At 41.0% G+C, this 13,347-nt stretch overlaps 1 protein-coding gene across 3 annotated transcripts in view; it reads left to right on the top strand.

Annotated features, from left to right (window-relative positions):
• The window catches only part of CAPN6 (calpain 6), a 49,376-nt gene that overhangs the window by 23,601 nt on the left and 12,428 nt on the right, over positions 1-13,347 (top strand). For all 3 annotated transcript variants that reach the window (XM_030449317.1, XM_030449319.1, XM_030449318.1), the window contains exons 3-8: positions 3,244-3,375; positions 3,819-4,027; positions 4,434-4,626; positions 7,133-7,326; positions 8,913-8,990; positions 10,172-10,367. In XM_030449317.1, the coding sequence (XP_030305177.1) occupies positions 3,244-3,375; positions 3,819-4,027; positions 4,434-4,626; positions 7,133-7,326; positions 8,913-8,990; positions 10,172-10,367 (1,002 nt within the window). The remainder of the gene's footprint in view (positions 1-3,243; positions 3,376-3,818; positions 4,028-4,433; positions 4,627-7,132; positions 7,327-8,912; positions 8,991-10,171; positions 10,368-13,347) is intronic.

The raw sequence follows: 13,347 nt of genomic DNA, 5'->3' as shown, positions 1-13,347 counted from the left end.
TGCTTTAATGAAGTTGTAAGGGAATGGTCTGCTGGGCTTAGGTAGTTCAGAGTTATAGAATCAAGGAAAGTGTCTTCAAAGTGTGCAAGCAAAAGTGGTTTTTTATGTTGGGGCTGGGTTCCTTAAAGGTTGCTGAACAAAGTATGCTCTAAGTGCTCCTGTATCCTTTGAAAATCTTTGTTGCAAACACAATTATTGTTTTTTATTGTCTTTACTTTCCCTGAATCTCTGTTTTTCTATCTGAGCCAGTTGATAGCTCCTAATCCATTAGAAAATAATCTTTCCCTTTGCTCAGACATCAGAGGTCTCTCATTGTTTTTACAGTGAGGGTTCAGTTAATGTCTATGAAGACACATAGCAAATTACTTAACCCTTTGAATGTTTTTCTCCCTATGTATAATCAGCATTGCAGGTTTTTAGTTCATGGATATTAGTAATACTTGTACCAAGACAGAAAAACACCCCAGATGCTGCAAACATGAGAACTGAGCTCTGCTCAGCTCTGCTAAAGCCTCATTTGGAGCAAATAATTTGGATTTGTGTACTACATATTAACAGTGATACAAAACATAAAGAACCAACTCAGACTAGAGAAGAGAGAGTTGTTAAAGGTCTGTAGGTTACATGAAGAGCTGCTGCAGAAAAGTTTCTCTCCACACAAAAATCTTGGGTTTACAGAGCTGCTCAGCAATGCCCTCCTCTGCTGACCAGTGGAGGAAGCATGGGGATTTTTCCTCCTGGTAAATGCAGGTTAGAGAAACTTCAATTAAATTATTTCCTGTGATCCCTCACTAAGCAAGATTCTCATCTCCAGCCTGCCCAGTACTCTTCCAGTCTCCCTAACACGTTCATTTACTGGTTCTCTTGCAAGGAGACAAACCAATTGAAATCAGAAAAAGGAGCTTGTGAGACACTTTATTTCTCTCAGAGAGCAGAGAATTTATTTGGTTGTCATTCCTCTGATGGTAGTTAGCTTGGTCCTCAATTAAACTAAATTATCACTGCTGAGATCATTATTGAGAAAAAAAGACTTTCTTTTATAATTTTTTGTTTTGTTTGGGTTTTTTACATGTTTGGGGCAACGAAAAATGCTTAAAGATCCTCACAAGGACTGCAGAAGAATATATTTAAACAGCACATTTCTAAGTGTGTTGGGCTTAGGTAGCCAGGTGTACCTCAAATGCATCCCTTTGAATTTGCTGTGCAGCGTAAATGGTGAAGAGCAAAATGCCCAGAAGAGAGCTGTAGCTTGCACCTGAGTGTTATTGTGCATCTCCTCTGAGTCACTGACAGTGACAGTCATCAGAGAGGCTGTTATAATGGCTGTAATTAATGACAAAAGAAAGAGAATGTCATTTTCTTGCACTGTTCTATAATCTCAAGAGTCCAGGGCTCCTTTCTGTAGTAAGGAAGGGTTTATCAAGCTGGATCCTGAAGAATTTAGTGACTGTGGTGAAACAGGGAGGTGCTGTTTCTTAAGTTTGCTGTTCCATGTTTGCTTTGGACCCCAGTGGTCAGCAAACGTTAATCTCACCCATATGTTTGGCAGTTGATGCATGCTGATACATTTTTTCTCTGAGGACTGTGCAAGATGCAAGACACACTTCAATTAAAAATGGGAGTTTAATGTGGTTATTTTTAGCAAAGCAAACCAAACACGAGAAGATATTTGTAATACATGGTGGTGCTTAATTTCTTTCAAAATAAATGAAATTTTTGGCTTTCTGTAGTGAAGGAGAAGTCTGGATAACTTTAAGCCTGAAAGCTCAATTTATCCCTTGATTATTATGCTAACAAAATAACATTTTGAAAGGAAAAACAAACTAGAAATCATTACTGCTAGAGATGCACGGAAATGGGATATGAAACTTGAGTCAAAACCAAGCTGGGTTTGGAATGTGTCTGCCCACTGTGTAGAAAAGGAGTCAACTGACTTCAGCCCCTTCAGGAGGCAGCTGGGTTGATTTCCTCAGCTGAAGGGCTAACCTGAAGCTCCTGTTACCATTCCATATCCAGGCTCCCAGGCAGACTGAATGAATCTCTCCATTATGCAGGTGAATTCCTTGTCTGTGGTCGTTTTTCCTCTTAGGCATAATTTTCTTATTCAGAATTTTATTAAGGGCTGTTAATGAGCTTTGAAATGTCTCTAAGTGAATACACAGGTAAAGAAATATTGATAGAAGGTCAGGGTCATACCAAAATCAGCCACTTGTTTCCCAAGAGGCATTTAAAATTTCTACCAATTGTCTCATATCAAAAATAACATTTTCTTAAAGAAAACAGCAGCAGCTCCATGCATTACATTCCATGAGCTGACTTCAGGCTGCCATCTGCTAAACCAACCCAGGAGAACAGGCTTTCAGCTCAGCACTGAAATGGTTCTGGTTCTTTTCTCTGAAAGTAAGTTCAGCTGGCACTGATTTGTCACAGTCCCATCAAAGGGAAGACTCAGAGGTTCTGACATGCCTCTGGTGTGTAGCCAGCCTTGGGTTGCAATCTTGGTATTTTAGGATCATCATCTATAATTATCAAAGGGCAGTGGGAATCCATGAGGTAAGCAGCACAGCTCCTTGTTCTGCTGCTGATAACAAATCAGAAAAACTGTAGTAAATTTGGAGTTTCCTGCCATTCAGAGGTGAGAGGGAGTTATTTATTCTGCATTTCTAATGCCTGGACATAAGACCATTTCCTTTCCACAGTGTTGAAAGTTGGGGATATTCTTATACTGTGAAAGAGCAGAATTTATTACTACTGCCCCTCCATCCTCTTAACCAGCCAGGAAAAGCAAGGATTCACACAAGAGCAATCAGTGAGTTTGCTCATTGGGAGCAAACCCATATTGCTCAATGAGAGCAATAGCAAACCAGAGGGTTCCATATCAATTATAGGACAGTCAGGTTACCTGTTTTCTGAGGTGTTGCTTGAGAGGTTCTCTCTGGGACTGGGCCACATACATATTTGTTAAGGAGAACACTGTCTACCAAGGATTTCCTGGTAAAAAACACAGTACTGCTCTTTCCTCATTTTTGGATTATAAGAATTTAATTAATCCTGTATAAACTGACTTTCAAATAGACTCAGTGCCAGAGGGCTTTTGAACTAACTGGTACAGAAACCCCACATTTCAGTGGGGATATGACACAGAACAAGTGTGGAGAGGCATAGCTAAGAGTATGCTGTGATCATTTCAGGAGTGGATCTCCAGTAATCTCTTTTTTTTTTTTCTTTTTTTTTTTTTGTTAGGACCTCTGCGAAGATCCCCACCTGTTTGTGAATGGAATCAGCTCCCATGACTTGCACCAAGGCACACTGGGGAACTGCTGGTTTGTGGCTGCATGCTCCTGCTTGGCTCTGAGGAAGTCCCTTTGGCAGCAGGTAGGTGATCAATGTGCTTGCTGCATGAAATAAACCTAATAAAGCTAATAACCCTTGGCTGTTTTCCTGCCTATCAGACAATGGTTTTCCCTCGTGGACTAATGTGCCTCTGTGATGAGTGGTAAATTTTGATGATTCAAATCTTCCCCCTCTTCAGAAGTTCATTTTTCATGTTATGAGACCTCCACAGTCCCACTGAGCACCAAAGGAGAGATACAGCAAATCCAGAGAGAGCAGTAGGCTCTGCTTGTCTTTCTCTGCAGATCAGTTTACAGTTTGTTTTCCTAAAAGATCCTTTGAAATGGGACTATATTTGACTACATACCAAATCCTGCTAGTGAAGCTGCATACCAGCACAGTGCATGCTCTAGAACAGTCTTCCCTTTGAATAAATCTTAATATTGTGCATTTTCGGGGAACTTTCCCTTTCTGTGGTTCCTCAGGTGATTCCAGACTTCAGTGAACAAGAATGGGACCCTAAAAACCCCGAGAGATACGCTGGGATTTTCCGTTTCCGTTTCTGGTGCCTCGGGGAGTGGACAGAGGTGGTTGTTGATGACCTCCTGCCAACCATGGATGGGAGGTTGATCTACTGCCACTCCAATGTGAAGAATGAATTCTGGAGTGCATTACTGGAGAAAGCTTATGCAAAGTATGACCTAGTCCATCCTCCTTTTAGTCCTCAGTGCTGTCCCTTCTATCCATCTGTTCATTTTATCTTTCAATTCTATCATACTTTCTACAGGTTTGTAGATTTGCTGCATGTGGAGAAGCTAAAAAAATATTGAAAATGCCTCTTTTAATCTACATGAAGTGAATCTTATGAAAGAGTGCAACTCACTCTACTTCAGCAGCCTGAAGCCTTACAGATCATTACTCTCTTTTCCTAGAAACCCAGCAATAGTTATCTGTAATATGCTGGGTTGTTGGGTTTTTTTTTGTTTATTCTGTTTTGGCTTTCCCTTGGTAGAGAAACAAATACATTACCTACATTCAAACCAAAGTAGAGCACTTCTGACAGCCACTTTGTGACTGACAGTGTTCTGTGTCACCTCTAGGCTGGCTGGATCTTATGAAGCCCTAGATGGAGGCAGTGCTGCAGATGCAATTGTGGATTTCACTGGAGCAGTGGCAGAATCTATTGATTTGGTTCATGGGAAATACGGGGAGATTGTTTCTGAGCAGATGAAGCTGTTTGAAGACTTGCTGAAAGTGCATAAGAGAGGTGGATTGATCAGCTGCTACATTGCGGTATGTAGAGTGAGATTGATTTTAAGAGTTAATTTCAATGAAAAAAAAAATCTGGAAAAAAAATGCCATTATGTTGTATAAGTATATTGAGTGTGTCCTTTATTTGTGTGCTTTGGAAAAGCTTCACATGAAAGAAGCTAGCAAGTTGGCAGTGCTGTCAGCCAAGTACAACTCCATCAGCCACTAAATATGATCACAAAACCTCAAAGCCATTTGTGCTGCCACTTTACTGTGGTTCTGAAGTGTTGTTCTTTCTGAATGGTCACAGTTATGTATTGACCCAAGGTTAGTCCACCTAGAATGCCCTATTTTACAGGCCAGATGACAGTGTTAATTTTCTTTTAGTTCTTGGGAAATCTATTTACAGAAAACAGTTCTGCTGGCACTGAGCTGCTGGGGTCTTCTTGACTTTAGTTGTGATGATGCAGTCCTCTGGTCAGTGTAATTCTGAAGCTGAGCTGGAAGCTGAGCTCACTTGGTTATTGGTTACAATATTTAAAGGGCAGTCTGCAGGAAGGGTGTAATTCTCTAGAATTTGCATCTAGGGATATTTCAGCATCTCACTCCCAAGCCCTCTCTATCCAATTTAAGACCTTAGCTAAGGCTTATCTAATGTGGACTTAGTTAAATCACTTAAACACTTTGCTTTAATTTCCCTGTCTGTGAAACAGAGATCATATTCCCATAGGACTTAACTATTTCTTACCTGTAGTGCAAGTGCTACATCCACAGTAACCTGGTGGATCTCCATTCACTGGTTCATGCAGAAATTTTTGTGAGTATCATGGTAGTGGTGGAGTTGTCTAGAACAACAGAAAATCAGTTGTTTGGAGGTGTCTGATCTGTTTAGCTGGCACTGGCCATGCACTGCCCTGTGCCAGTGCCATGGTACCAAAGAGGAACACATGGAACCTTCTGGGAGATGAATTTGAGCCTGAGAACTCAGCTGGAAAAGGATTGCTGAACTGTCCCTCCTAGCAACACCAGGCAACAGCTCAGAAACAAATTCTTCCAGGTCTTTGGTGTTTGCCTTACCTTTTTCACAAGGTCTGAATTTTAATTTAGAACTAATTTGCTTAGACCAGGCTGACTGACCAGAATTCCTGTTGGGAATTGTTATTGTAAACATTGTTTCTGGGATGACACATTGCTCCCAAATGCTAAGGCTGTTCAGTTTCTTAATGTAGATCTGATGAGGAGATAGGCTAAGTACAGGGAGTTAATTTAAAAAGCAATTACTTGGGCAGTTGTAATGTTTTCATTTCTTCCTGGCATTACTAACACAGATGTCAAATTAAACCCAGATGCTTCTAAACACTGATTACACAGGGGCCATCCCTGTTGGTTTGGCTTGACTCATTACATTTTTTTCACTTTTTGATAGACATATAACACATACCATGAAGCTTGCTAGGTATGGAATATTTAATGGTCAGCTGGCTTCATTGCTGACTTACAAACTTATCATCATTTTCCTTGGGTTATAAAATAGCCCTGAGCTTCACCGTTCAGAAATTTGAACAGACAGTGGATGTTTAAATATCTCATTTAAATAAATAAATGTATGTCTTCAGAATGAGGTGGGAAAGGCAGCCCAGCAGTAAGAAAAGCCTGGGGGATAATAAAGGCAGCAGGAGAGGTTAAAGACTCATATTCTGTCAAGCACTCTTGTTTGCTTTTAGTTGTGAAAAATGGAAGGGAAAGTGTTTTGCTGGAGAAAGCCCAAACCCATGGAAATGTCAGCCAGTCTCGGTGTAACACATGAGCTTATTCTTTAGGAGCTGTTGTCAGTGAAAGGCAAAGAGGTCCTGGTGAGAGTCTCACTATTGCCAGACCATCTGTCAGTTCCAATTTGATACAAATTTCTCTTTTCCTTTTTTTTAAAAAAAAAAAATTATATCTCATCTTTAAGAACTGCACACTGTTGTGTCAGTGCAATACCTGCTTTAGGAGAAGGACCCTGTCTGTTCAGACCAGAGAAACTTAGAAAAGTGTAAAAATATCTGAGAAAGTATTCCATGCATTTCATAACTGCAGTCACAAACAAGCATTGGACTCATGGGTTAAATCCTTGGGCCCTGGAGTGTCTGGCTGAGGACACCATCAGACAGTGTAAGCACAGGCACCAGTACCCTGAAGAACCATTTGAAAAGGTGACAGGATTTTGGGAGGGCTGACAAAGGTTGTCCATCATCTGAGTCTTTATCTCCTGGAGGCCAGGAGGAGACAGAATGGCTGTAGCAGGCAATATTCTACTTTGCTCTGGGTTTCTCTCTGCTTGGACTTCCCTGGCAGTGTCAGGCAGCAGAGCAGCTCAGTGAGAAGTGAGGTTTGAGCCCTGGTGTTGTTATTTTCCTGCAGTCAAATCGCTTGGGAAGGGAATATATAGCTCTGTGAGAGAAAACATGCCTTCCCATCCTGCCCCTTGAACATGTAGCTGTCAGGTGCTCTCAGTGATGCAAGTTTTATTTATTTATCTTTTTAATTGTCATTCTTGATGCTAAAGGCTTCCTCTGGCAGTGCCAATGAAGTGGAGACAAGCACAGGTCTTGTCATCGGCCATGCCTACGCAGTGACCGCGATTCGGAAGCTGCGCCTTGGAGAAGGGCTGGTGTTCTCTTTGAAGGCAGAAAAGATGTTCATGATCAGGCTGAGGAATCCCTGGGGAAAAAGTGAGTGGAACGGACCCTGGAGTGACAAGTAAGTGCCACAAACCCAGTGTCAGTGGAATGAAACTGTGATTAGGGCCTCTGGACTTCAGCTGCATGGTGAAACACCATGAGACACAGTGTCTTAATGCTCAGTGGTGGCTTGAACCACTCTGCCATCTCTTGCCAAGTGTAACATTCTCTGAGCAAATTAACACATCCTGGAAGAGCCAGGGGGGGTTAGGGATTCCTGGACATGAGTTTACTGTATACATCATTGATCTGGCATGGTGTAGAAAAATATCAGTAGAAAAATGAGTAGAAAAATAGGCTGTGATTCAGGTGATGAGTCAAGGACATGAGGTTTGTTCCCAGACCCACCAATGGGTTTGTGACTCAGTTTCTCATCTGGAGCTGCTGGGGATGGTGTCTTTCATTCTTAGGTAATTTAAATGACTGATGAAAAATGCTGTAAAATTGCCATATTTGTGATTGCTTGAGTTATTTTCTACTGGATTTTAATGTGGGCCATGAGATTAACAGGCACCCCTGCAGACTGCTGGAGGGGATGTATTGCACCACTGGCAATTTACACATGAAAAACATTTAACTAGAATGTTACAGTTCAACACTCTGCTTACCAGCACTATTACTATTTAATAATGCAATACCCTTAACAACAGTATATTAAGTTCTTATCTTCCATACTCCAGCTAGAAAAAGCCTGTAACTTTCAACAAGTTTGGTTGAATTGAAATGTGAAGAATGCACAGAAGAGCTGATGTGTCTTTAACTTAAGCCTTGGTGGTTCTCCAGTAGCCCCTGTCTTGGCAGAGCTGCTTCTCATTCCAGTGGAAGCACTCCTCAGAAGCCTCAAAGGTTGACCCAGAATTAAATAGAAAATTTAAAAATAGGTTAAGAAAATGTCTGTTATGTCAAGCAACCTCCCTTCCCATATTCAACTTTATCCTCCAAATACTTTTGGAAAGGGAATGAGGAATAGTGGCTCTGTTTGTCAAATGTGACACATTAGGGAAGGGGTTTCTGCTGTTTTCTGTTGTGTCTGATTTAAGAATCAGATTGTTTGCATGTAGGGTCCTGTGCTGCCCTGCAGCCAGTGGAAAGAGGCAGGGGGCTCCAGGCAGAGCATGTGTAAGTTTTATGCTAATGCTGATGAAGTGTCTCTGCAGTGTGGTGCTACTTTGGGAACTGGACACCAGGCTTGTGTTGCAACCCTTTCTTCTCAAAGGCTCTCTGGGGAAATCTCAGACCTCAGACCTGTTTTATTTAAGGAGATTGAAAGATGAAGAGGCTACTTACTCTTTGTCTAAGTGAAGTGGTCAATAAACTCCTGAGGAGGAAAACTAGGTTTCTTTTGAAAGGCCTTTAGGGAAATCAAAGGTTCTGCTCTAGTTGTGCCAATTTCCCATTTATCTTGTTCTCCTTTAGAAGTTTTCAAATCGATCAGTTAATGTTTTAAAACTCCTTCTTTAAGCACCACCCTTTCTTCCTGAGCATCATCTATTCTCTTAGAACTCCCATGTTACCTTTATAACAAGATCATGACAGGATTTTACTTGCCTTTTTTTTTTTCTTGGGTGTATTTAATTTATTAACATCTTTGGTTGGTTGGTTTAGTTCTGAGGAATGGAAGAAAGTCAGCAATTCAGAACGTAAGAGCTTGGGACTCACTCTTGAGAATGATGGAGAGTTCTGGTGAGTAGAAGTCATTTGAAATGTTTTGAGATCCTGGATATGCTGAGTAAATGCCATAAATTCTGCCATTTAACAGCTTTGAAAACAGCTTCCCCAAATGGATAAGATTATGCAGTCCTGCCACAAGTTCTGTTTCTTTTGAAACTTTCAAGGGACAATAGAGAAGAAAAAATGAATTAAAAACTGGTAAAACAAAATTAGGAGCAATTAGGAAGTTAAAATTTCAAGTGCCCTCAAAATCTGTTTAGGACATTCACTGAGAATCCAAGACAACATATGCTGGTGTACATGACTGGATGCCAAATATTGAACACACTGTCAATCCAGTTTACTGACTACTGTGCCTATCTGTAGGATTTCTAGGTCAACTGTAGCTGAGCTACCTGCAAATTCAGTTGCAGCCAGGGAATTTTTGTATTTATCAGTGTTTTCCAGGATGGGCACAAAAGTGCTCATTTTCTACAGAATCTTTAGAACTGCTGTAACTTTCACTCTGCTTCAAGCTTAGATACACTGAAGCAGGCCAGGAACTTCTTCAGGAGATCATCAACATTGCATCAAGCATGCTGGTCTTCTGTTTGCATGGCTTTGTCAGAACTGACAACTGGAAGTCAGCTGTAGGGTTTTGTTCTGGAGCATTAATAAGCCAGGACGTGATGGTAGTTCAGAGGTGCTAAGCTGTTAGAGGAAGTGAATGTGTTTTAACTGCTCTGCAATCAGTCTGTCAGTTTAGCAACCACAGGTTAAAGCACTGAGATGGTGCTAAATAAAACTCTCTAAGTATAGAGGTTTGAATAATACTCAGGGAGAGATGTAGAAATAATGAGGAGTGGATTGTGCTTTGGTTTCTGGCGATCCCTCTTGCCTTTGCAAAATGTTTGGTACCAAATCCAGCCCAAGAGGCACAGTCTATTCTTTAGACTTAGGTGCTGCAACTGAACAACTCCAGAGCTGACCAAACACACTGAGGTGAAATTTCTCCAAATAAAGGTCTGAGATAGTGGGATTGTGGCTTCCACAAGTATTTCCACATGGAGAGCTTTCCAGTGAATCAGTTTGTCCTCCAAGCAATGCCTCCTCTTAAATTACTGGAAATTTTTGTGTGGTACTTTGACTCTTTGCATGTGTATCACTGTTTATTTTTAAATAAACCATGATTTTCCTGGTGTCCCATGGAACAGGATGACATTTGAGGACTGGTGTAAGAATTTCACTGATGTGGACATCTGCCGGATTGTGAATACCTCCTGCTTCAGCATCCACAAGACCTGGGAGAAGAAAATGATTCATGGGGCTTGGACAAAGCATTCAGAGCCCCTGCTGAATCGCTCTGGTGGATGCTTTGACAACAAAGAGACCTTCCTTCAGAATCCCCAGGTGGGAATCCCTGTATTTTGTGAGGTGTTAAAGTGGATCCTCTTTAGCTTAGGCTTCTGAAGTATCCACCCTATTTAGGAGCTGGCAGGAGCTATTTGACAGAAATCTGATTGCCAATGTCTGTCCTCTGGGAGTGTGCTGCTTCACTGAATGTTTCAGTGATTTCTGTGAAATCTCTCTGAAGAGCTGAGATATTTGTTTAGGACTGATCATGTTTGGGGCTGATGAGTCAGACACACCAGGATTAGTGAAGTCCTGCCTTGACTTCTTTCAGTTTCCTAGCTGCACAAAGAAACAAGTCTCATTTTCTACTGACAGAATTTCATTCACTTAACACCCTTAAACACCCTGAGGATTTGGTCCACTGTGTTTGGTCAGTATTCCTTTGCACTATACTGTTCTGAAAGTATCTGGTCTCCAAGCTCACCCTCTCCATAACTACAGAATTTTCCTTCTGTCATCCTACCTGGTGACTTTTAAACTATTCAAGTTATGTGTTCATCCATTCTTACTCCATTCCTCACTTGCCCTTCTCAGTGCTTTACATTTTCATTCCAGTGCACTCAAATTCAGCATAAAACTTCCATTAGTGTCAATGACCTCTAGGTGCCTACTGCTTTAGTTATTACTTTGAAAAATGACCTTTCTGGTCTTTTGTAAGTCAGCATGTATTGTAGATTAATTTAAGATGTTCTGGTGTCTGCTTCTCTGCAGTTAGATGGGAGGTTTCTGTCCACACCCCTCCAGGTTCATAGCAGGACACTGGAGAAGTGCAGCCTTTGCTGGTCAGACTAGGACTGAACCTCAAACTCCCAGCTCATCCTCTCATACAGGTACAGATGGAGAAGCAGTTCTTCACTGCTCTGTAGCAGTTCTTCACTGTTCTGTCTTCTGCCAGTGCCTCATTTTCCAGAGGCTGATTTCATTTGGGTAGGATTCTGTATGAAATACAAGTGCATTTCTAACCTTTCTTTCCTGCCACAATGAGCAAAACGTACATGTTATGGTTGAGCACAATGCCTGATGCAATGGAAGTTCTTTTTATTCCAGTTTTATCTCTAGGCTAGTTGATTAAAAGGCTCTTAATAGCAGCACTGGAACACATTTATGTTAGCTTAAGGCTGTTATAAATTACTGTGGAAAATACTGCTATAGTCTAGAGATAATTTCTCTGCTGTCCCCAAGTGAAATGTCTGACACTGAGACTTCCTGTGAAGTTTGCCTGTAGAGACAGGGGTTGTGAGACTTCCAGTCCCTTTAAAATAAGGGAATTTAAGGCAAGTGTAAAGGTACAGCCACCTGCTGATTTTTCAGGCTGTTACCCATTATGACAGCTGAAATGTCATCAGCTCAAAGATCATCACAGTTGCATACCTCTCATCAGACCAGGAGAGCTCCCTTGCATTCTCACAGTTCCCCTTCCACACCTCCATTTGCCCTGGCATGCTCTAGGCTATCTGATAAGGTACCACTGCATCAGGGGCAAGGACTAAAACCTGCCTGTCTAGGTATTGCTCCATATTTATATCTCAGTTTTTAGATTCTCTCTGCAGAGGCTCTTTACACTCCCTAGGACTCTCTTCTGTGCATTCTCTGCTGCAATGTTCATGCATCATGCAAACAGAAAGGCAAAGCAATATGAATTTGCACCAAAACCCAGCCAGCCCTAAACAGCAAGCTGGAATTCTGTAGGAGGCCAATTTGGACTCTAAATACTGTGGAACAACCAATGAAGCCCAGAGGCTTGGGAAGGTATTGATTTTCCTTCCAGTCCTGCTGTACTTCTGCCAGAGGTTGGTGTTTTCTCCGTGTGGGTGTGACAGTGCCCAGGACAGTGAGGGTCAGGAATGAGAAATGGGATCGAGCTTTATTTTGCAGTCATTACAGAGGATCGTTCCACAACAGTAACCAAATCAATTTCAGTTTGTACCTCAGAGCAAAGCTTTAACAAGGATTTGCTTTTTAGCAGCTTTTGGAGGAAGAAGGGGGGGGGGAACAGAACCACTCAGGATATTCCTCTCTGTGCTGCCAGAGAATTTCAGCTTAAATCAGAACGTTTGTTGTACACAGTACCCAGCTGTGCACTGGTGTTAAATGCTTTTATTTGTTTGCTTCAGATTTAAAGGTCTTTGAGGATGGAAGAACACAGCATTTGCCTAAACTTGGTGTAACTAGTGTCCTTTTCCTCTAGAGTGGTTCTGACAACTCAGTTTGGCTCTCTGTATGCAGGAGACAACCAAAATTTCAAGGAATCTCTCATCACAAATGGATTTGAGTATTTAATTCTTTGTCATTTAAAAACAAACCTATCTGACCTTTTCTTTCTCTGCTGAAAGGGTACATACTTACCTGTGAACTGGTCAGGTCGTGATACTTAATAATGTAAGAAATTCATCTGATTTATTGAGATGAGAACTGCTGTCTAAATTTGAAGTTATTTGCTTTGGTTGGTCTTAAACCCAAGTTGAGTCAAGTTTATTTTAAAGAGTTTGGATAAAAGATTTGCCTGCTAAAGGTGCAGGAGTGCTTTTTACTGGTTAGTCCTAAGAGTTTCAGGAAAACTGAGAAAGTCCAAAATTCCTGTTGTTTTCATATTAAATGGAAATTGTAGATGCAGAACAAAGTTGAGGCTTTGGGTTTGTTTTTTTTCTAAGATTTGAAAGATTCCTTCCCTTACAGGTTCTGTAAAAAGATGTTTGAAATTTACAGGCCTTGTTTAGATATTCACATTAAAAGAGGAGTAAAAAATTATCAAAGCCCCCATCTGGAGTCTGTTGGTTAATTTTTTTTTTAATTGTTCTCTTGTTATATATAGAACTTTTTTTTTTTTGTCTTTTGCTTTCAGAAATGTTCTCTTCCTCAACAGTTATTTTGTAATGCTGTCTCACACTGTCCTTTATGTGAGTTACCTCTTTCAGTGTCTCTGATACTTTCAGCTCAAGGATCCTTACTATAACATGAATTTTCAGCTGTGAACAGC

The sequence above is a fragment of the Calypte anna genome, chromosome 4 (assembly GCF_003957555.1).
Source record: "Calypte anna isolate BGI_N300 chromosome 4, bCalAnn1_v1.p, whole genome shotgun sequence".
Taxonomy (NCBI): domain Eukaryota; kingdom Metazoa; phylum Chordata; class Aves; order Apodiformes; family Trochilidae; genus Calypte; species Calypte anna.
This window is presented reverse-complemented; position numbering and strand designations above follow the sequence as displayed.